The sequence below is a fragment of the Drosophila persimilis genome, unplaced genomic scaffold, assembly GCF_003286085.1.
Source record: "Drosophila persimilis strain 14011-0111.01,24,50 unplaced genomic scaffold, DperRS2 tig00000520-arrow-pilon, whole genome shotgun sequence".
NCBI lineage: Eukaryota > Metazoa > Arthropoda > Insecta > Diptera > Drosophilidae > Drosophila > Drosophila persimilis.
This window is the reverse complement of record NW_020825317.1, coordinates 3,823,166-3,846,875: the sequence shown is the minus strand read 5'-3', so window position 1 is coordinate 3,846,875 and position 23,710 is coordinate 3,823,166. Positions and strand designations below refer to the sequence as shown.

At 44.4% G+C, this 23,710-nt stretch overlaps 2 protein-coding genes across 5 annotated transcripts in view; both read left to right on the top strand.

Annotated features, from left to right (window-relative positions):
* Positions 1 to 703: 703 nt before the first annotated feature.
* LOC6596713 (uncharacterized protein CG43867) overlaps positions 704 to 23,710 on the top strand; it is a 128,179-nt gene continuing 105,172 nt past the window's right edge. For all 4 annotated transcript variants that reach the window (XM_026990215.1, XM_026990214.1, XM_026990212.1 and 1 more), the window contains exon 1: positions 704 to 1,464. The gene's annotated coding sequence lies outside the window, so the exon portion shown is untranslated. The remainder of the gene's footprint in view (positions 1,465 to 23,710) is intronic.
* LOC6596844 lies at positions 22,989 to 23,638 on the top strand. The gene is made up of 2 exons (XM_002021989.2): positions 22,989 to 23,069; positions 23,129 to 23,638. Exon 2 carries the CDS (start codon positions 23,132 to 23,134, stop codon positions 23,543 to 23,545), a length of 414 nt encoding a protein of 137 aa, XP_002022025.1. The 5' UTR covers positions 22,989 to 23,069; positions 23,129 to 23,131; the 3' UTR covers positions 23,546 to 23,638.

The following is a 23,710-nucleotide window of genomic DNA, read 5'->3' as shown; positions in this document are numbered from 1 at the left end:
CGATCATATGTGCTGACAGAGTATCGGGTATTAGTTGTGCGGGATACGCCGCGACTCACAATGTTTGGTACTGTTGTTTGCTCGTTTTGAAACCAGCCTCTGTGGGCATATCATTTATTCATGTAAGCGTAACAGCGCTCTGTTAGCACAGCTTCTGTTAGTGGCTGGGCAGACAACTGTTGAGTGAACGAGAGACCCACATCACCAGAGAGCGGTGCCTGTGATGGCGATGCACAGCGTAATGAAACAATTATACGAAAGGTACGACCATCTCGCTCTTCGGTGGCCTAAGTTGTTTCTCCATTATCTTACGCCCGCCTCCTTACGTCAGTGCCTAGGATTCATTTTCCGCCTCTACTAAATGCATTTCGTCAACGTTTTTCTATACTTTAATGAATAAAAACCAAAACATGACTATGGAGTATTAATTCAAACACATTGGCACAACGTTGGGTTAAACCAGCAAGAGGCCGCTCACTGAGCTGCCGCCACCTTATGAATAGTTTTACCATGCACAGAGCTGGCAGAAGCAGAACAATTTTTTCTCTCGTGGCGTTAGGTTGGCACCTAAGTGCGCGCTCTGTCATTTTTGTCCGCCTTGTCTCGTTTCGTCTCGTCTTGTCGCGTCTAGTTTCGTTGTCTCTCGCTTTCGCGTCCGAAATGTTTGTGTTTGTTTGTTAACAATATATTAGCAATGTTTTTTTCTGTGTTTCGTGCTATCGTGTATTTTTTGTATTGACAAAAACATCGGGCGTGTGTGCTCAGCTTTTGTGGGTGTGTGCGTGCGAGCCTTCCTCAACACAGCAGCAGAGCAAAGCAGTGGCAGCGCAAATGCAAAAGCAAAAGGGCAGTGCGAAAGTATAGCAATGTCAGAGCAAAGGCTGAACAGCAGTGGCAGTGCAACAACAACAACAACAACAACAACAAGTGCACAAGTGCTAGCAGGCCAACAACAATAAAGAGCGGGAGTTCCCTCTCCCGGCACCCCTCGCCATCAGTGTGACGACAGCTGTTGGCTCGAAAGAAAATTTACCGTTGACTTTTTGCCCAAAAACAAAGGCAGCAGCTGAGGCTTAAGCAGCGAAAAAATTGTGTTTTATCAAGTTTTGTTGTTGCCTGCGCGCGCTGTCGAGGAGCTCTCACGTGTTGGCGCCGACTGCGACGCCAGCGTGGGCAGCAGCAGTTGTAAAAGTAGTAGGAGCAGCAGCTCCCTCTGCCGACGTGACGTCGGCGTTGATAAATGTGAATGCAAAAAGGAAATTCCCATGCGGCCGTTTATTGTACATTACACCCCCCACCCGCTGCCACCCACCGGCGACGACAGTGATGCTGCTGCTGCGACGCTAAAGATGATGATGATGTTTGGGCAGAGCAGAGAACTGGCGCTGGCCTGCTCGCACACATAAGAGACGGAGAGACGCCAGGCAGCTGTGCCGCCAAAAATATCAAAAGAGGGAGAGAGTGGTACGTATTAATGAGTGCGTGAGTGTGAAGTGAGATCCGTGCTCGCAAGGTGCATATTTGCATTTAAAACGAGTGCTCTCTTCGTGTCCACTGAAACGGAATATGCAACTATCGACGAGAGTGCTCTCTGTCAATGCCCTTGACTATGCACTAAGTCTGGCCCGTGGCCAGGGTATATTAAGCAAAAGGTTAGCGTATTCTGCGAATGCCTCACGCTGTATCCACGGATATTTTCTTTGATCATGACAGGTGGGCCCCTACACTGCACTGAACTCACGCTCCTTATCTCTCTGTCTCTCTCTCTCTCTCTCTCTCTATGTCTCGCCATCCATATGTATGTCAACGTGTCAGACAGAGACAGACACATTTGTTGTTGGTTTTTTTTGCTAATAAGTGGGAGAGCCAAGAGATGAGGAGTAAAAGGAAGAGCAGGATAAGGACGAACAATAGTAAATCATGAGAAAAACATTCTTGTGTGTCATCGGGAGGGGAACAGTCGGCGGAAGACTATTGGTCGCGGGGGTGTATGGTTGTGGGGAGGGGAGGTTCTGGGGCTCAACATACCTAACAATTCCATTGATTTTTCTTCTGGGAATTGTTGTTTGCCAGAGAGTGCGAGAAGTGCGGAGGGTGGGTGTAGGGAAAGCGGCCTACTACACCCATTCGCGGCCCCTCGATGGCAGTAGTCCTTGGGCAGCACCCACACACCCTCCCACAGGTCTCCCCCCTAAAATGACATCGTTCTTGTTGTTTCCTTTTGCTCTTCCCTCTCTCTTGCCATGTTTCTCCGTTTTCCTGTTCTTTCCGTCTGCCCTGCTGTCGTTGAACTTTTTTGCTACTCGCCGTTTCTCTCCCACTCCCACGTATACATGTGTATGTCCTTCTCACCCTCTCCCACCACTGCAGAGAGTAGTGTAAGTAGCGGTTTTTTGCACTGCACTCCTTGCACACTCTCCCTACCCACCTACATACCTCCTCTCTCACCCTTGTGCTGTTGATCAAGTTTTATAGAAAACGGAATTTATGTTAATTTGTTGCTGCATTCCGTAGCCCCACGACCGCCCTCTCCGGGAATATCCCGGAATGCACCGGAATCGCATGGAAAAATTATATGTGATTCGCTCTTGGAGGTTGCCATTGCCAAGGGCTCTCGATCGTACGTCCTGTAACCGTTATACGCGTGTGATATATTGGTCCTTCGAAAAAAAGGTGGGAAAGATAACGGAGCTAAGGATAATCTGCGATGTTCAGGTAGTATTTTTTTTGTATAGTTAAAGAAAACGTTAATTTTGTATTATATATTTTTGGAAACAAGAAAATGAACAACGGGGACCGATGAAGAGGGGGAGTTACTAGTCGGAACGTTTTTGTCGAGGCACAAGCCTTAGGACCTTTCAAAGGAAACCTAAAGGATGTAACTGTAACTGGATGAAGTGCCGTGGCCATATTATTGGACCATTTATTGGACCATCAACCCAGCATAAGTGTCATATAAGCTCCATAGCTTTTTGAGTGCTCCTCTGAAGTATTCCCCGAAGCGAGTGCCGTGGCAGTCAGCCTACGATTCAATTGACATTCCATTCCATGCCACTACTACTGCCTGCTGTTGTTGTCTGTATCCTGTTTTTGTCCCTGCCCTCCCCTCCCTTGCCCTCCCCAGTGACAAGTAAACTTTTTCATTCAAAGTGCATTTACTGTTCCATTCGTGCGCTCTTTCTTTCGTCCCTAGGCTCTGCCAACACGTGGATACGTGCCTGTGCCTCTACCACGGCCCGTGCCGCTATCCGTCCGCCCCCGTCGCCAGCAATGTGCGCCCGGGCATTATCCAAGTGCAAGGGTGACATCCATGCTGCCGCGCCGTCTTTTTCGATACCTCTTCTTCATGGCGGGTATATTCTGTTATCATTTTCTTGCGACCCAAGACAGTTTGTTTCGGTCTTTGGTCTGGGACGCACACCAGCACGCATTTCAGTGTTGTCCACTGTGCGAAGCAGAGGCCAAGGGACAGCCGGGCTCTGTGCTAATGAAGTGCACTCTATTGGATATTTAACTCCTTTTTCGGGGGGTATTTCCCTAGCCGAGGCATCCTCCTTGTCCAAACTTTACAAGTTCTCTCTTGTTTTGCTTTCGCCTTGTGGTTTATCCTTTGCTGTGCCCATTCCCTGGGAAACACTTCAACACTTCTTCTGCTTCTGCTTCTAGCACTTTTCTCTTTTGGAGACAAGCTTGTTTCGCCAGGAAAAATTGAAAATTGGTTGCAAATAATTGGTTTTCCTATTGCTTTCTGCTTTCAGCTCCAAAGACGATGAAAAAAGGCCACAGAAAAGTGTGGGAAAAAAACGAACAGAAGCTGGATCAAATCTAGATCTAAGTACGCGAAAGATGCCACAGAATGGTGCCCCATCTGGTGCCCCATCTGAATGCAAACCTCAAATGGCACTTCCATGATCCAGACACGCACACAGCCTAAACATAATTTAACCGGCGGGAACAAAGCCCCCCGACAACAGAGTCGAAAGACTTCTGTTTGGATACCCTTTCGCGGGATCGATCGTCATGTTCAAAGAACATTTTCAATAGAGAACGCGTTGCGGACCATCCAATATTTTAGACGAAAGCAACAGCTGAAGGTTTCCAGTGTACCCTGGAAAAGGGTATTCACAAAATAGGGGTGCTACCACTACTGCAGTGCCAGTGCCAGTGCCAGTGCAAATGGCAAATGTTTTGTGCTGCATTTCCTTGGCGCTGTCTTGAAGACGTGGCCGGAAATGTGGAGGAAACTTTAATAAAAACATGTCAAGAGCACTTTACGCTACTCGTAGGCACCAGCCACCAGCCACCCCGACCCCCGTGGTGGACCCGCCACCTGCACCCTGCTGCAATACGGCTGCACCACCGGCTACAGACCGCAGCAGTTGTTGTTTTTCGACTTGACCAAGTTTATTGCCTGCCATATGCAATTGCCATAGATTATTTTTTTTTGGGGGGTGGGCAAGACTGTGTGGACATGGCAAAGGCGTCCTAGATTTCTGCCACGCCCACTGCAATCGGACCAAAAAAATAGCCAGAAAGCCAGCCCCGCACTGAAGCTCGACTCCGCTGTGTGTTCTGTGTCCCGGCTTTGACCGAAGCCCGTTGGCTGTTTCTACGCCAATTGCTACGTGATGTTGCCTCGCTTTTTGGCCAATTTTTGGAAGAACAGCAAGCAGACGCAGAGACGGCCCCATTCATGGGCACTCGTTTCCTTTCTGGCTTTAAGTCTGCGACTCGAAACTTGAATTTCTATGTCACTATTTATATTCGCGAATAAAAATGCTTCATTCGGATGTTGCATTCGAGCCACTCACTCGATTCGCATCTGCTTTTGTGTCCATTCGCCTATGGGAAATTACAACAGCAACTCATTTCTCATTAAATAGCGAAAAAGGGTGTTTGTTTCAATAAATTAATAACACTTTTCCCCCAGGGGCTTACCACTTGATCAGGCACATCGAATCGAACTGCTTCTCTGGTCGGTTCATTCATTGGCCTTGGCCCCCGTTAATCGAAGTGGTTTGCTAACTGCCAAAAATGACTGCTTAGAGCCTTGGGAGAGGTAACTGCGATTTCCACGCCCGCACACATACACACGCGTGGCCTCTGGCTCCGAGCCAAAGACGATTTCCAAAAACTGGTGTACATTTAATTAATTATTTATCCACAAGAAAAGGTAAACGTGCCGACGACCACGACGCCGACGATGAGGACGAGGCCAAGGCACGCGAAAAACCCCAAGCCCAGGAAAAAGCCAGAGGCGGTGGCGGTGGCGGAGGCGGAGGCAGAGGCAGAGGAGAGCCCCGTAACCGTAGGAAACATTTTACGATACATCGTCGACATCGTTTTTGCATAATTGATTAAATGACTGGCTATATAACACGGAACGGGAACGGAACGGAACAGAGCAGAACAGAACAGAACGAAACGGAACGATGGAGGAGACAAGAGTGGATGGGACATACAGGAGGTTGTGGCTGGCTACTCTCCCGACGTAAATGAGAATTTACGGCGTAAAGAAATCATACACGTGTGTGTGGGAAAGACAGACAGGCGGATGGATGCCTCGGATGTTGCATGCTTTGGATGCTTATGGGTGTTGGTAAATGTTGTGATTATTGGCTAAATGAAAAATGCAAGGAATCGTCCTGGCAATCGTCGTGCTCCATCCTAACGTGTCGCTGTCATCATCATCGTTTTCTTGGTTTCCCTTTTTTTGGGATAGTTTGTTGGCTAATCGACTGCTGGCCATAAACCCTACTGCCTAGCCGGATACAAGGATGCGAGGAATACAGCATGAAACGACCCTGACACTGAAAGACAGAAGGACCCGGCCAGGAGTAGCCCTGAGAGAGATGATGTGAGTGGAAGGAGGAGCTTTTGAGGAGGCAAATGATTGCATACGGTTAGGCGTATCTGTCACGAGAAGAATCTCTAGTTGTACAGATACTGGTCATCTTTTATGAGACAGTAGATCCGAGTAGATGGTGTCATTGCAGGAATATGTATGTACAGTATGTATTCGAGATTACAGCTGTAATTACGATCGTTTTCCACACTGTCCACACGCATTTCGATGTCCTACTAATTGAAAGTAACTCCTTTCTTTGGCAATGTCCAGAATGAGGCAATCCCTACCTATCGTATAGTTGGCATTCCTTTGTGTGTGGGGTGTCTGCGGATTCCCCTATTTGTTCGACGTTTTCATTGTTTGTTTTCATTGATGGCCCCGATTTCCACCATTTGAACTTTGAACCTTTTAGCCAGAGACAACAACAAACAGCAGGGCAGGCACTTGTTTCTCCTTCATGTCCTTAGCTCCGGCTACAACATGCACCCCTTCCCATACCCCCGTCGTGTGTCTGTCAGGCCAAGCACTTGGCCGCACTGCCACCAGCCGCCATATGCTAATGGCTCGTTGTGTCTCTGTGTGTGTGTGTGTGTGTGTGTGTGTGTGTGTGTGTCGAGAGTGTGTTTTTGTATATCCTTTTGGCATAGCGAGTGCATTTTCTTGTCAACGCTGACATTTCCTGCACTTCGGCCTTGTTTTTTTCCAACCTCAACCAACCCACATCCCCGACACCTCCCACACCCTCCCCTTCACCCCCCACACATATCTCCCATCTCTCAGCGCACTGTCATTTCTCGTTTAATGAGCATTTCCCTTTTGTTTTCATGTTTTCTGTCGCTCGCTTGGATGATAAAAGCCAGGAATTATGATTGCTCCACATTCACAGCGGCACGGGTACGGGTAGGGGTAGGGGTAGGGGTGCGCTCTCGCAGATCTCCAACCCCCAATGGGGGTTGATGTAGGATACGTGGTAGAAGGATGGCTAAAGCGTGAGGCTTAATACCGCGGAATATCCCAGAAGAATCGTGTATTTGATACTTGGAATCCGGGTAATCGGATAATCGATATACCATAAAAACGAGGCCAGGGCCGTGCTGCAACAGTACTCTTTATTATGGTTTCTTCTGCCAATCACGAGATTCTCCTCCTCTGCTGTTGCTCTCCCCTTTCTCCTACCCCCAAGGCACTGCCTTGTTTAATCGATGGCGTCAATCGCACCTCTCTCTCTCTCTATCTCTATATGTGGTACTGCCACGAATATCAGTGGCAAGTTGAAACAATTGATTGTTATTTTTATAAAAAAATATACAAAACGAGGAGGCAGAAAATAAATAAACTATGAACAGTTTCTTGTATCGATCTGTGGGATGTGCGAGTGGATTGCTGAAAGATTCCCACCGCACCCATGAACAAACCTTCGGCCAAAGATCTAACAGACCGTCAACAGAGTCGTAAAGAGAGCTCTGTAAATGAGGCGTACCATTAACAGTTGCTTTACTGTTACTGTTCTAATAACATGGCTCTGTAAAAGAAGCTACAGCTGTAACAGAGCTTTTTGTCAATCAATAACAGAGCTACATACATATGTAACCGATAACATACGTTTAATAGTGGACATTTACAGTGCTCTGCTCCATGTAACAGCCTCGGAGAGCCACTTTGATGTTGTTCAAGAGAGAGCGAGCGCGTGCTTGTTTTTGTGTGTGTGTGTGTGTGTGTGTGTGTGTGTGTGTTGGAACCCAAGCCATGTCTGAGCCGAGGCGCACGTCGCACCCCGCTACACGCCGACCACCAGGGGTATGCTGAACCTCATGTGCGAGCCGTGTAACATCAGAATCAAGAGAAGCACAACAAAGCGATGCGCTTGTACATAAAGTTATCACGTTTGAATAGTCGCTTACAAATATATTTGTTGCTATTAGCCACCGATGCAGCGACTCATCAGTACCTGCGTTCGATGATGACAGGGTATCTGACAGTTGAGACACGCGTATTTTTTTCGTTCGCTCTTTTATTTCTTTTTTTTTCTTGTAAATGAGCATTTGACGTTGACGTTTCGACTGTGGCGACTGCGGCAGCGACTGCAGCAACAGCAGTCCCCCTTCGCCCTCTCTCTCTAACTCTCTCGCTATCTTTCTGCTTGACTTTCGTTGTTTTTGCAGTCCATTGACTTATACCGTTTGCTCTTTTTTGTTGTTGTTTCCTTTCGTATGAATTTTCGTAGCTCTCTCGCACGCGGAGAGGCAGCTTTTTTTTGGGTGGCCCTGTCCGTGGCCAAGATTTGTACGATCTACCCGTGTGGATACCGCGATGGAGTAAAATCTGTCTTATTCAAATCCCAAACGCCGAATTCCCTCCCGACTGTGATTATTGTTTCAGTCTCAGGCGTAAGAGGCGTAATAAAAAAGACCCTACCGTTTGAATTCCAATTGGATCGCATTGCAGTGTTTTCTATTTGGAAAAGCTACATATGTATGTACATTTGCATGTGTGTATGTTCCACTCCCCTCTCCTCGTATAATTTCTTGTTGTTTTGAGGCATGCTTCTCCCCTCGTTTTGTATATTAATGATGATGCAACTTCAATTCAGAGCCGGAGTCGAAAGTCTCGTCATTCCATATCGAGTGGCATATCACACACACACACACACACATGCATGAATCCTTAACTACCGAACACGTTGTTTATTTATGGTTTATTTGCATATTGTTCTTGTCTCTGTTTTCTGCTGCTGCTGCCGTTGTTATTGTTGCATTTTAATTAAGATAACTTCACTTTATGACACATCCACCTCCTCCTCCTACTCCTACTCCTCCCCATCCCCCTCCGCCTTACAGTCCGGCTATCGTTCCCACTCCGCCACTGCTTCGGGGGCGGCCGTCACTCAAAAACAAATAAATTGTGCACCCGATTTCAGGGAATCCAAAGTCAGAATGTGATTTGCCTAGCCAGCCATTCACTCGATTAGAGACAAATCGATAACAATTACATTTGATTGGAGGTATCGGAATGTATAATTAAGGAGCGGAAGGAGGTTCTCCTTGAGATTCAGGACGCCCTTCAATGCCTAGAATACTTGGTAACGTGGACTAGACAGAATATTGCAAGAACATGAGTAGCTTCGATTGTTTATCGATACACTAACAGGTCGATAGCTATTAAAATTGATTGCATATATATACATCCTCCCTCAATCTCTGGGAATGTACAGTAGACAGAATATTGCAAAACATGAGTAAAAGTATTCTTAATTGTTTCTATCAAAAAGTGCATAGAGAACGATTCTCGATGAATATTTTATTCGATTAATGTTCCCATAGTTGGTTTTTAAGCTATTTGATCCATTCACAGTGAAAAGCCCACTGTAATTGGCCTTAATTGTAAATGCAATGGCACTCCGCCCTCTATCCATCTATCCATCTACATATGTACATATCTATTTCCTCACTGTGTGCCGTGATGCCACTCCAGTGGCTTCGTGTAAATTTAATTAAAGCGAATGCGAAATGCGAATCATAAATATTGTAATGCAACCGGAGACTCGACTCGACTCGAGCGCAAGCTCAGACACTAAAAGGAAATTGTCAAACACTCGCAACGTTCAGAGACCCCGGGACCAACCTCAACAGAACTCGAATGAATGTAGGTCATCCACAGGAGTTGGATCGCGGAATCTCTTACTTGCGATTTTTTTGGTCAGGCGAGTGCCGCTCTAACGACCTTTGAGATACGACAAATGAATACCCCTTGGGTATTGCAATCTATGAGGGATGTTCAGACGTTCACGAGACAGCCAATCGCTTAAAAACACTATAGGACCCAAGGACCCTCGATATCGGGTATAAAAGGGGTTATTTGTTGGACAAATTAAAAAATTAATAAAAATAAAGTCAATTTTTGTATGGAATTTGTTGTATCTTTTGCGAGATTTTATTGTTCATCTCCACCGACTTACTTGTAACGAATGGTCTCTGTTTGTGTCATTCGCAACGAAAGATGTCCTTTCGTTTATGGGAACTTTTTGCACAGCGAACTAGCTATGTTTCCACGCTGGCCCCACTCCCTCTCACTCGCCGGAAAACTGGTCCACGCGAAGGTCGAACGTTGTGTCGAAGCTGCTGGACAGCAGCAGTCATGCCTCTTAATTAGTTGCTTATTTTTTGACACTTTTTGTGTTTGCCAACCGCCAACCGCCAACTGGTGCCAACTGCTGCTGTTGTGGTCTCATTAGAGGGGGCCAGACAACCTGTTGTCTTTTACTCGCATGAATCGCTTGCAGCGGGTGGCTAACCGGTTTCAGTTTCGGTTTCAGCCTGCTTTGATAGCGTGGGGCTGTCTGGGGCCGTCGTCTGTGGCCCGCCATGGCTGTGTGTGGCGGGGCTTTGTTTAAAGTCCAAAATTTTGTCTGCGATTGAGGCTGAGTTTTTTACGGTTCTACGCTGCTGGTTTTCGTGGACAGGTAAGTTCTGCTTCCGTTTGGAAGCCAGAAAACCACGCCAGGTCTCAGCGCATATCCCAGAAATGCATTTGATGGGCTCTTCAAGGCGATATTCCCTCCACTGTCATGCATTATTATGCAGGCAAGAGGAACGCATTAAAACCCATAAGGCACCAATGCCACGGCGTATGGATGGAATATAAGTAGCGTATATTTTTATACCCGATACCCGATACTCGAAATGAGTATGGGGTATATTCGATTTGTGGTCAAAATGGATGAGTCTAACGTGCAGAAGGAAGCGTTTCCGACCCCATAAAGGATATATATTATTGATCAGTATCCGTCTGTCCGTTCATATGAGGGCTTAGTTCTTAGAGACTGTAAAAGCTAGAGCAACGACATTTTGCATACTGACTTCTGTGATATGTCACTGCTACAAGTGTATTTCAAAACTTCGCCCCGCCCCATTCCGTCGAAAATCTGTGGCATTTCAGAGAATGACCATATCTACGAGATTGCCGAGTCTGGATCCGATCGGATCGTTATTATAACCAAAAGGAACGAAATTTTCGGTCGCTACGCAGCTTCCGACGACACGTTTCTGTCTCTCTCGCTCGCCCTCTGTCGTGTCGGTCAATGTTAGCGCCGACTGGTGGAGGAGAGCCATACTGACTATGCATCGGGTATAAGTGTAGGGTTGCGGTCGCAGCAGCAACTCCCAACGCTCCCCCTCGTTTGTATTCGTGTATAAGTCCCGCACTTGTGCACTTATGCACCGAAAGAAAATGACAGCAGAAAGAGAGTATAATGTAGGAATATCAACAAACCATCTTCTTTTACTTCATGCTAATATATATTTTTAGTTCTTTTGGGAAGCGATGGAATCGATATCGATATCCATTGGCTCAACGCTGTTCCCCAATCGCTTTTCATCTTTCATATTTAGAGCCCTCACATCAATATCAATATCCATCGGTACTGGCTTGCTGTCGGGCTGTGGCCGCACAATCAGATCATCTGGATCGATCTCCATTTCCTCAAGCAGATGGTAGTGAAATTTTTGGTTCTGATCAGACATATTTTATATTGTGTTTCATATTTATTTATGTGATTGTATATATTGTATTTTTGATGTTATTCCACTGGGAAAAGGTGTTTTGAATATGTTGTGGAGTTTTCTTTGGCATTTTGAGCCGTATTTCTGCAAGTGCCTTGGCCATTGATCTACAGCCCAAGTCTAGGGTCTAGGGCTGGTCGCCCAGACGCGTTGCCGGGCGCATCGCCTGTCACGTAGGACATGGAACAGCCGGAGAGAAGTGCTTATAGCTGGGCGGATAGCGGAAGGGCATGACAATCGTTTTGCAGGGGAGCAGTGCGCAGATTGGGCAGAGAACGGTAGAGGTTACATATATCTATATGCCACTTCTACGGATCCACACTCCCCCGCCCTGCAGTTGTGGCAGAAACAAACAGAGAACCAATTAAAATGCGCCACACATCACATGTGCGCGAGCATTTATTATACATTTTTCGTTGGAATTGAGTGAAAAATAGTTGACTGAAAAACGAAGAAAAGACCAGACAGAGTACTAGATATGATGGAGACGGGGAGTACCCTATAATACCTTTCGAACGGATAGTGTTTGATTTATTACCTTTTATGTCCATGGGATACATTCTTTGGAGAAAACTCTTTTAATCCGAAATGCGGAAATCCGAATATCATTAAAAATATCATTTCGGAGATGCAGTGGCATATTTTATGCAGATACTGCATGGGAATATATGTACCTTAAATATTCATTTCAGAGAAAAAAAGCCTCGAAATATATACATTTCTTTTTACCATGCTATTTTTTCCCATTTTTTAGAAAAACATCTACTCCAACTACAAGCCATCTTTTTTCCACTTATTTCTTCGTCCAGCATACATTTTCCATTCTTTTATTTTCCCTCAAAAATTGGGAAAATATTCGAGTATAAGATTCGCATATCCCATGACCTAGCCCTTTGACGTATGCTGAAAATGAACTCTGTGTCGTAGGGTATAACCCTCTTCCAAAGAAGCATAAGGGGGGGACTCTGGCCTGACTCCACTCCGTCCTGCATTCTCTTGGGTTTTCATGCATGCTTCAATGTTGTTAATACGACGCTTAGTAGTTGTTGTCCCACACTGGAAACACACACACAGACAAGGCACTCTCTCCCTCACGGAAGTGTCTTTTCAGAAAAGTATATATAGCCTTTGATGTTTCCTTTTTGATCTGTTTCTGTTTCTGTATGTCGAAATGTATGAAGTATTTCCGACTCGGGAAATGCGGTATTCGCCCAAGCTGAAGCTCAATTGCTCCCATCCAAAAGGGTCGAAAAGCTCTAAGAGTACAGTGGGCCCTGCAGGCGCCTTCTAACACTGTTAGGTGTTTCTCAACACTAGTGTTAAATCGATGGCATATGTAAGGGCATCAAGTGATTCGGCGTTTTCCAAGGGCCTTTACTCCCTTTTACTCCTCTGTTTTTTGTGTTTTGCTTATTCCCGATGCAACACACTATGGAGTGGAAGAGAGAGAGGGAGATGGCCAGAGTGCTCAGTGAGCGAGAGAGAGGACAGTATAGTAAAATTATTGGCATGCGGAGCGGGGAGGAGATGCTGCAACGTTTATTAAATTTTTCAAGTGCCACAAAACAGAGAAGGGCAGGGGCAGGACCACAAGGAAGCAAGGTGTGTTGTCATGTTGGAAATTATTTTCGGGTTCCCCGTGGAGCGGGGAGGCGCCTCTCTGTGGCAGGTGGGGTGAAGGGTGGAGGGTGAAGGGGGTTGGTCCTTTATGTTGTATTAATTTTACAACTTTACATTTCTGCAGCTTGCAACACGAGAGGGAAGGAGAGATGGTCACACGGAAGACAGGGAGGAGGAGTGTAAAGAGGGGGTTGGGGGGCAGTGTGGGCGGGGAATGTTCAATAAAACACTGCACTTAATATACAGCAGCACTGGAGTTCATTACTTGAACCCCTTGAAAATCCTCAAACAAGAGATGGAACGCATCTTTAGAGAATGCCACCATATGTGGCAGGACGCGAATGGTATCCTCCGTATCCTCCGTTTTCCCCACTGGACGGCGCGACACATGTGTGTGCTGCGTTGAGTGCTCGACCGACCCCCAGAAGATACACTCCCCGTGCAATCGCTGATAATACACATAAATACATTGTCTAATATTTGCAAAGCTTCAGCCACAAGCCACGTTGCAGCTGCAGCGTGCAACTGCAACTGCAACTGAAACTGAAACTGAAACTGGAGAGCCAGAAGAAGAAGAAACCAGAGATCTTCTGGTGCGGGGGAACGGGCTTAACTGTCGTCTGGGGTTTTTTAGAAATTTGTTTTGCCTTCCCGTCCCTGCTCCGTCTCTGTCTCCGTCTCCGGGTCTGTGTCGGTGTCCTCTCTGCACTTCATTGGAGCTGGAACAAGTTTTGCTAACTATTTGAGTAAGTTTTCCTCCCCGCAAGCCATGCCCCATTTCTTTAGTTTGCTTTCCGCCGTCCCCCCCCTTTGCCGGCAAACGGAAGACAATGCGAAGAAGGAATCCACTCTCCTAAACCCCAAAAGCCGTGTCTCAGCTGCACTCAGTCGCAGATCCCAGTGCCAAATCCCAGTTCCAGTTCCAGCTCCAGTTCCAGTTGCATGTGTGGCATGTGGCATGTGGCGTGCTAAGATAATGCACTACAAAGTTACATATTGTTAAGCGGCTTATGGCGGCCGTGATTCCTCCTTTGACAACCTGAGACCCGAGTCCCGAGACATGAGACTCACCGAAACCCGAGGCCTAATGCCGGGGCTAATGAGTTCGTTAACCCCTCGTTTCGCAAGTGCCACACAACGGCAGAGCGACAGGAAGTACCCTGTTTTGTGCTGTGGCACGGCACTTCCTTGGCAGAGAACGGAATCTGCTGAGGGAAGTGCATAATTTGCGTATGACTTGTATTTTTCGCTCAAATTATTGGAATGTGGAACCCCTCCCAGAGTGAAAATCATGCAGGACTCCAAGTCTAACGGATAAACCTATCCAATCTTGTTGGCCCCTTGAATCCCTTTAGTCTCGAATAGAGGTACCTTTCGGGCCAACTGTTGACCACTCTGCCACTCCTCCGTCCTCCTCTAAAGTCTTTCGATTGCAGGCAGGATGTTCCCTGGCGGCAGCGGCACCGGCACCGGCACCGGCACCGGCAGCAGCGTTGCCAATTTTCACCCAAATTAGAAACAATTTGCTGTAGAGTGCACTTAAAATCTGAAATAGAAATTGAGAAATGGAAATGGAAGTGGAGGTGGAAGTGGAAGGAGTGTGGCAATGGCAAATGGAATGTCCTGTCCTGTCCTGTCTTGTGCTCTCCTGTCCTGTCCTGTGCCTTTGGAGTGGAGGAAGGGACATTTTGTCAAATCAAAAACTGAATTTGAATTTCAATCACCTTGAATTAAATCAAAACTTGCAAAATGAAGTGTGCACACAGAAAATGGCATGAGGCATGGCACACGCACACACACACACACACACACACACACACACACACACTCGAAAAGTCCTTAGAATGCAGCACGAAAATTGGAATATAATTCTTATGAATGGGTTTCGGGTCCTTGTTGGGGAGTCTGGTCGAGAGAGTCCTTGTCCCTTGCACCCGTCCCGACCGCAGCCGGCAGCAGCAGGAAATGGAGTCTGAAGATGAAGGCTTTTTAGCCACAAAAATTCACAGCAAAGAAAGCAGCATCCACAAATGCATTCGACAGAGCCAAAGGAGTCCGAGTAGTATGAGTCCTAGGGAATGTGCTTGAAAACCCATCAGCCTCTGGGTAAACCACAAAACATGAAAGAGCCTTCCCCTCTCTCTCTCTCTGCGGAGTGTGGCAGGCAGTAGCACTCCACTCTACAAGCGAGGAAATGTCAAGTCTTCTGTCTATAATTTAGTGGCATATTCAATTTGTCCCTCAATCCCGAGTCCGATTCCGAGTCCGAGTCCAAGTCCAAGTCCTTTTGCCGCTGCAGGTCTCTTTCTGTTCGGTTCTGTCTGTTGATTAAGCATTGCGCACACGTAGTGGCAATTGATGCCCCAGATTCGCGCACCTGTTGGAACCCAGACGCCAGACCCCAGACGCCAGACCATCCTTGACCATCCGCTGGTCAGTGGCGTCCCTCGACTTTACAGCTTCTCTCCCTTCGCTGTCTGCACGTTGGGGCACGTAGCCGAACAGAGGGCTCCATGGCTCAACTGCCATGGAGGCGTAAATGAAAACTGGTTCCGGCTAATGCATGAAGCGATTGATAGATTGATTGATGGTTGCACAGTTGAGGGACTTGGCTCATTGTTTGTTCAACACTGCACACAGAACACATGATCATCCCCTGAGCATTGAATGTTATTCTGTGCTCTTTGAGAAACAGAAGAGGAGCCAGAGATAGCAGAAAGGGAAATCTCATCAGTTCAATTGTTCGCTTTAAAAAAAACTATCGACTACATCAAGTCTGATAACAGTTCATTCCATTTTACGAACCGATACGTGGAACCCTTGTTCCAAGATAGCAGATTCTAGCTATACGGAGTCCTCTTAAACTAGTTTTCGAGCTAGCTTTTTGATTCATTATACCCGATACTCAAAATGAGTATTGGGGTATATTAGATTTGTGGTAAAAGTGGATGTGTGTAACGTTCAGAAGGAATCGTTTCCGACCCCATAAAGTATATATATTCTTGATCAGCATCAATAGCCGAGTCGATTGAGCCATGTCTGTCTGTCCGTCTGTCCGTCCGTCCGTCCGTCCGTCTGTCCGTCTGTCCGTCCGTCCGTCTGTCCGTCTGTCCGTCCCCTTCAGCGCCTAATGCTCAAAGACTATAAGAGCTAGAGCAACGATGTTTTGGATCCAAACTTCTGTGATATGTCACTGCTACAAAAATATTTCAAAACTTTGCCCCGCCCACTTCCGCCCCCACAAAGGACGAAAATCTGTGGCATCAACAATTTTGACGATACGAAAAAACTAAAAACGCAGAATCGTAGAAGATGACTATATCTTCTAGAGTGCAATATCTGAACCAGATCGTATAATTATTATAGCCAGAATCAAGAAAACAATTTCATTCTTTCTCGCTCTGTCTCTCTCTAACACACAGGATTCATGGTCGGTTTTGCCAATTGCAAAATATGAGTTCAAGGATCTCAGAACCTATAAGAGCCAGAGCAACCAAATTTGGTATCCACACTCCTGTGATATCGGACCTTGACCGTTTCGTGTCCAAATTTCGCCACACCCCCTTCCGCCCCCGCAAAGGACTAAAATCTGGGGCATCCACAAATCTCAGAGACTATTAAGGCTAGAGTAACCAAATTTGGTATCCGCACTTCTGTTAGATCTCACTTTAAAACGTATATCTCAGAATTTCGCCCTACCCCCTACCGCCCACACAAAGGACGAAAATCTGTTGCATCCACAATATTGCAGATTCGAGAAAACTAAAAACGCAGAATCATAGAGAATGACCATATCTATCAGATTGCTGAGTCTGCATCAGATCAGATAATTTTTATAGCCAACAGGAACAAATCAATTTGCATTGGCTACGCAGCGCCCGACGTCACGCTCAGCCTGATTTTCTGTCTCTCTCGCACGCACTCTTTGTCGTGTCGTTTAATATTAGCGGCGTCTGCCGGAGGAAATCCATACTGACTAAGTATCGGGTATAACTGTAGAGTTGCGGTGTCCGCAGCAACTCACAACGTTCCCCCTCGTTTTATTTATGTACGTGGAAAGACTCCGATGGAGTCTGATTAAATAGTAAAAACGTATCTATAAACATATTTAGATCTTGGTGACTATCTATTTAAGGACCTTTCAGGTTCTTCTTTTTGGAAGAGGGAAGTCTTCGCTTCCGTTTTTACACCTTTTGATCGATGAGTTTAGGGATATACTAGTATTAGTTTTCTGGTTAATTTGGATCCGTGAAGTACCCAGAAGGGATCGTTTCCGACCCCACGAAGTATGTATATTCTTTATCAGCTTCAATAGCCGTGTCGATATAGCCCTGTCTGCCTGTCCGTCCGTCTGTCCGCCCGTCCTTCCCGATGCGCGTCCTAGATCTCGGAGACTAACAGCTGCACCTCAGCCGTTTATCCATGGATTTGTACCAACGATACCGACGATAATCGACGCACAGTTAATAAAGCTATCCACCTATCAAGGAAAATCAAAATGTTGTAGAAGAAATACCGCAAGAAATTATCAATTTTTAATTTGAAAGCTTATTATTTTCCAGACGGTAAGCTGAAGCCACATAGTGCGGGGGTCTGATATACTTGTAGCTGAATTTCTAAATTCAATAAAACCAGATGTAAGATTTTTTAAATTAAAAAAAAACACAGAATAAAAAAAACCATAGCAATTAACAATTCTAAAAATCGGTTTGGTTCTAAGCGTAAATAAAATGTTCAATTTTGTTGCCTAGTCTTATTCCTTTATTCGTTAAAAAAGAATAATAAAGAATATTAGAATATATTAATATAATAATTAGTATATGTATGTAGTATTAATATTATTAAATTACTAACTGAAATAAGTTTCCGACGTATTTTGAGAAGTTTGAGGAAGTGGTTCGGCTTTTTACTCATAAATTGTAACCAAATTATTATTATTAAAAATACATAATTATTTTGACGAAACCTTTTGGTAACTATTGAAGCTAGCTTCGCTTAGTACCGTTAAAAAACGGGGCGAAAAAGATCAGCAAAACAAAGAATCTAATTATAGCTCTATGCATGCCAAATTTTATGTGGCTTACCTTTTGCACGAACAATGATTTTTTACTTGGCATAATTATTTTGACGAGATCTTTGTGCACATGTTTTTTCACTTTTGGGCATTACACAACCAAATAAATTTTGCATTTAACTTTAATGGTTGCAAAGGAATGCAATTTTAAGCAATTTAAGGAAATGGGAAAAACGACTGAGTTAAGTTTAGACGTTAGATCATCAATGGTAGCAAAGTTTAACGCTGGAACGGCAATAAAAGAGATTGCAAATGAATTTAAAGTGTCTCGTCAAACTGTGCACTATCAAATTAATAAGTTAAAAAAACATAATGGCTTAAGAAACTTGACCAGATGAGGCGCCAAGCGTAGAACTACTCCAACTGAAGATCGAGTCCTTCTACGCGAATTTAAAAAAAATGTGTTTTTGAAGCCTCAAAATGCTGCAGACTTCTTCAACTTGACGGCAGAGAACCCAATCAGTGAACACACAGTCCGACGACGTTTGAAGGAAGGGAATTTTAACACTCATAAGTCCAAGGACGTGCCGCTTATAACAAAGGCAAACAAGCTAAAAAGACTGGCCTTTGCAAAGGAGTACGTGGATAAGCCAAAGGAGTTCTGGAGAAGCGTCCTGTGGACTGATGAAAGCTCATTTGAGTATAACTCATCAAAAACTAAAGTTTTTATAAGAATGCCCACAGAGCAAAGAAACAAGAAACGGCCAGTTTGTCAAAAAGTGAGCCATGGCGGAGGCTCTGTCATGTTCTGGGGATGTGTTGCCTACAGTGGGCTAGGAGACTTCATTTCTATCACCGGCTCGATGCCACAAACCAGGGCAATTATTTACACACGCTGAATGAACACGCATTCCCCTCCGGTACGAGTAATAGGCTGATTGGAGAGTCTCTAATCCTGTAACAGTATAATGCCCCATGCCACAAAGCACGAATGATCTCCACATTTTTGAGGGATGTTGGTGTTGCCACCTTAAACTGGTCTCCTCAAAGCCCAGATTTAAATATTATTGAAAACGTCTGGTCTCTTTTGAAACGAAAAAGAACAGTTTCGTTAAACAAAACGAGAGAGGAGATAATTTCTTTGGCAAGAGATATGTATGTATCTCCAGAAATTGTTCAAAATTTAGTGGATTCTGTACCACGGCGACTTCAAAAAGTTATTGAAGCTAAAGGAGGATATACGTTTTATTGATTTCGGCTTGATTCCATCACTTTTGTTAAGCTTAAACTTTGATATAAACACGGAAATTACTAATTAACTAAAATCTTTTTAAGTTTGAATAAAAATATATTTGTTTCCTTATTTTTATAGGATGCAAATTATAGCTTATTCTTAGACTTGGTTTGACTTGGTGCAGTCGTTTTTTAGTTTATTGCAGTTGCAAAAAGTAAATTTAATTTAAAATTTAATATTAACCAAGTAAAATGGTGAAGACAAAGCAGTTGTCTGTTGAAACTCGATCAGAGATCGTTACAAAATTGAAAAGTGGAATTTCAGCATCGGAACTGGCCAAGGCTTACAAAATTTGTAGAAGAACTGTTTATCTGTTTAATCTGGAAAAGAAAAAGGACACTAATGGAAATTTACCGAATTTAAAGAGAAGTGGAAGGAAACAAGCGATGAATGAACGGGAATGTAGACGGTTAATTGGCATAGTCGATAAAAATCCGTCGATAAGCCCAGTTAAATTGTCAGCAGACTCGCAACAATTGATTGGCCAAAATTCAGTGATGCCACAATACGTCGGAGATTAAATTAGATCGACTTGCGAACGTGTACAGTGCGAAAAATAATAGAAATTTCCGAGCCAAATAAAGCAAAACGCCTCTCTTTCGCATTGGAATACATTACAAAACCAAAGGAGTTTTGGTACAATGTTTTATGGACAGATGAAGAAGCTTTCCAGTTCCAAGGCTCATTCTGTAAAAGATTTATGCATCTACGAGAAGCAAAAAAACAAAATTCAGTGCAACCTATGAACAGATTTGGGGGAGGCACAGTGATGTTATGGGGGTGTATGGCGTACTACGGATTTGGAGACTTCTTTCCAATAGAAGGCACACTTAATCAGGCCCGGTATCTGGTTATACTGAATGAACATGCTTTTGTGTCTGGTGACAGGTTATTTCCCATCACCGACTGGATTTTACAGCAAGATAATGCTCCATGCCACAACGCATCAGCACCAACTACATTTTTACAAGATCTGAATGTGACTGTTCTTATATTGATCTCAATATTATTGAAAATGTTTGGTCGTTAATTAAAGGACAAAGAACAATTGATAAGAACCGAAAAGGAAGTAAGGAAGTAAAGGAAATTTGGTCGAAATTGGATCTTGGATATGCTCGCCATTGTAATCAATTCCAGCCAGGCCAGGCAGTTATTGATGCCAAAGGTGGAATCACTAAATATTAATCATTATTAAAATTATTCATCCAAAAAATTTCAAAAAAATCATTAAATCATAATAAATATTAAGTTTTGTGCAAATGCTTCTGCAGCATACAAAATCTGTGTAAATACTTTTGACAACTGATGGACAACACTTCATTTGCTTCTCCTTATTCGAATAATAGTTATCTTTTCCAATTCTTCTCTCATTCGTTTGCTAGTTGATTAATGTTTTTGGAATAAAAGTTTTTTTTTTTAATTTATGGAATTTAACATGCAAAAATAAAACTAGTTGTGTAAATTCTTTTGACCACCCCTGTATATATTTTTACATTATTATACGAATATATTTATATTATAGGTCGCATGAATTGCGCGAAACGAATTCAGGGAAGAATTGAAGTGAGTGAGTGCGATGACGTATACGCTGTTTCCGAATTCTTTCGAATGCGTGCTATTTTTTGCCTCTTCTGTTTTTTGGGCAGGACTCAGTGCTATCAACTTTGGAGAAGAATAACAGCTGTTTTTGTGGTAAAAGGATAATATTTTTTGGTGCAAGTATTGCACACAGTTTCATAAAACAAACATACAGTGGCGAGCACATGTCGATACATGTTCATCATTTTTCAGTTTAAACGCCTGTAAAATCTTTAAAAATTCATCAATCTTTAGTTCTTTAGATTCTTTAATTTAAAGAGAATGAAAAAAGACAATAATTTCAATTCAAAGAGATCCTTTTCCTTAAGAGATTTAAATTTGTTCAAAAACAAAGAATGTTTGTTCTAAAGGGCCTTAGCTTTTATCATATTCCGAATAAGAATAAGCACACTCTCGACTAAATTTAGTAGGTGCTGGCAAGGTATCATGTGCCACTCCGACTTCACTCGGTCCGAAAGACTCACCCAATCCCTTTGGTGCAGACTCCTACTTTTCCAATGTTTTTTAAACAGAGCCCATCGATTTTCAATGCGACTTAGATCTGGCCACTGGATTAGGCGAAAACTCGAATTATTGGGACGATTTTTCACGAATTTAGCTGTGTGCGTCGGGCTACCGTCTTGCTGGAAAGTGATCTCGGATATGGGGAAGACAGATTTGTCAATAAAATTTGACAAAATGGGTTCTAAAATATAAAGATAATGTTCCTTCTTCATTTTTCCATCGATTTCTACCATTTGTAGTACATAGTGTACATAGCGAAACATGGCTAGATATATATTTTAAATACTAAGATTTCCGGCTCAATTTTTGCTGCCTTGCTGTGGCTGTGCGAAAGGAAGAGAAGAACGAGCAACGAATGAGTGCATGGAGTGCGCATGCAACAATTCGGGTAATTCGACTTTTTGAGGCTCTTCCGTTCCACTTCTTCCTTCTAGCAAATAAAACAGAATTCGGAAGCTATGAAGCCCACAGCCCAATGGACTTGCGTTTTGAATGGAGCCACGCAGATCTCTAATTCACATCTTTGGTAAGCCGGAGACCTTAGCTCAAAACTGTCGACTGGTTATTGTAAGCCAAAAAATGAGAAATATATCCTCAAAGTGGGAAAATATTAGATGAAACCACTGCAGGTGCATATGTACATACATACAAAACGATGTATTTACCTTAAAAGCATTCTGCAAGCAAGAAAAAAAACACAACAGAAGATGGCACTTTCAACACTGTCCTTCAACCTCTCGACAATGTTTGCACTGCCAATAGCTGGCACGCACTTTGCAGGCATTTGATGGAGTCAGTTTAAGCCAAAAATTGCAAACAAAGCCTTGTTTTGGCGCGCTTTGAGGGACCACAACAGAATTTGGCAGTGACATTTAAGCGCCTCGAACAATTTTAGGTTACGTACATTCTGGTGTCGGGTGGTATTGAATCGCAAACTGTACCATGTACGGTGTATAGGGGTAGCCATTGCACTTACCTTTTCTGGTAGAAATGTGTAACAGAACTTTCACGTAGATTTACAGCAGAGGCGACTGTGTAGTGATAGCACACACTTGACATGTGTCAGATTTGATACCTATCCTTTCTATCCAGATTGCAGGGGGGGTGGCCACAACCGAAGCACTTGCCCATTATCGAATGCTAATTCGTTGCTGATTATATTCCGCGGGAAGAACGAGGACGACAACGACAATTCTTAGGTAGTCTTTCCTGGTGTGAGCGAGAGCGTCGTACCCCCTCTCTCTCCCTCTCACACATGTTACAAGCATGAAAACCCACCCTTAACTGCGTCTTCATTGAGCGAGTGGGAGCGAGAGAGTAAAAGGTTTTCGCAGCTGCTGCGTCTCCGAAACGTTTCTCTCTTTCTTATGGGGAAAACCCACCACTTACTAGCAGATAGAAATTTGGTTGAATTCAAGGCTAAAAATGAGCCTGATGTAAAGCGATTATCGCTCTAAATAAATGGAAAATACAGTTTAGATTTCGTTTAACGATCGTAGAAGGCCTGGAAGACTTACCTTTCAGGTATTTTGGGGCCTTGTGTCTAGAGTTTTCGTTTAGTTTCTCAGTCGAGCCTGAGATTTTCAACAAAACACAACCTACACATTTTCCAAATCCAGATCCAAATCGGTTGTAAGTACAATTTTGAGGAAAAAAAGTGAGAGATCAATCCTTGCTATTTTCCCTTGTAGAGGATGGAGCTTCCCAGGTTGACTAGCGGCAAGAGCTCCCGTTCCAAGGGGCATCAGAAGAACACGGACGCCGAACAGAAGCAGACAGAGAAAGATGCCGCCCAGAAGACGACGACCGAGGACGCGGCATCCACCTCCACTGCAGTTCCCAGCACCATTCCAGCACGGATCCCTACCTCGGAGGATACAATAGCGCTGGCCTCGGCTGTGGTCGCCACACTTCCGGGGACGCCGCTGGTGCCTTCGCAAACCTCCAACGAGCGGCGTGACTCCACTGTTGTGCTGCCCGTGGCCCCGGTGCCGCCCGCACAAACACCCCAACCCACGCCTGCCCCTGAGTCCACGGATGGTGACGATACTGAGGAGGCTGCGTCGGAAAGGCGCGGCATCATCCACCGCCTTTTTGGATGGAACTGAATACTTCAAAATTACTATAGTTTCTAAATAATACTCGCCTACTCTTCTAAGGCTCGAATTAATACACAAAACCAACGGCAGAGCCACCAAAAACTAAAGCGTTTTTCAATGGTATCTCCATAGACTTTCGAGCACTCGGGCCTCAGTGTTGCAAAGTCAGCTTTT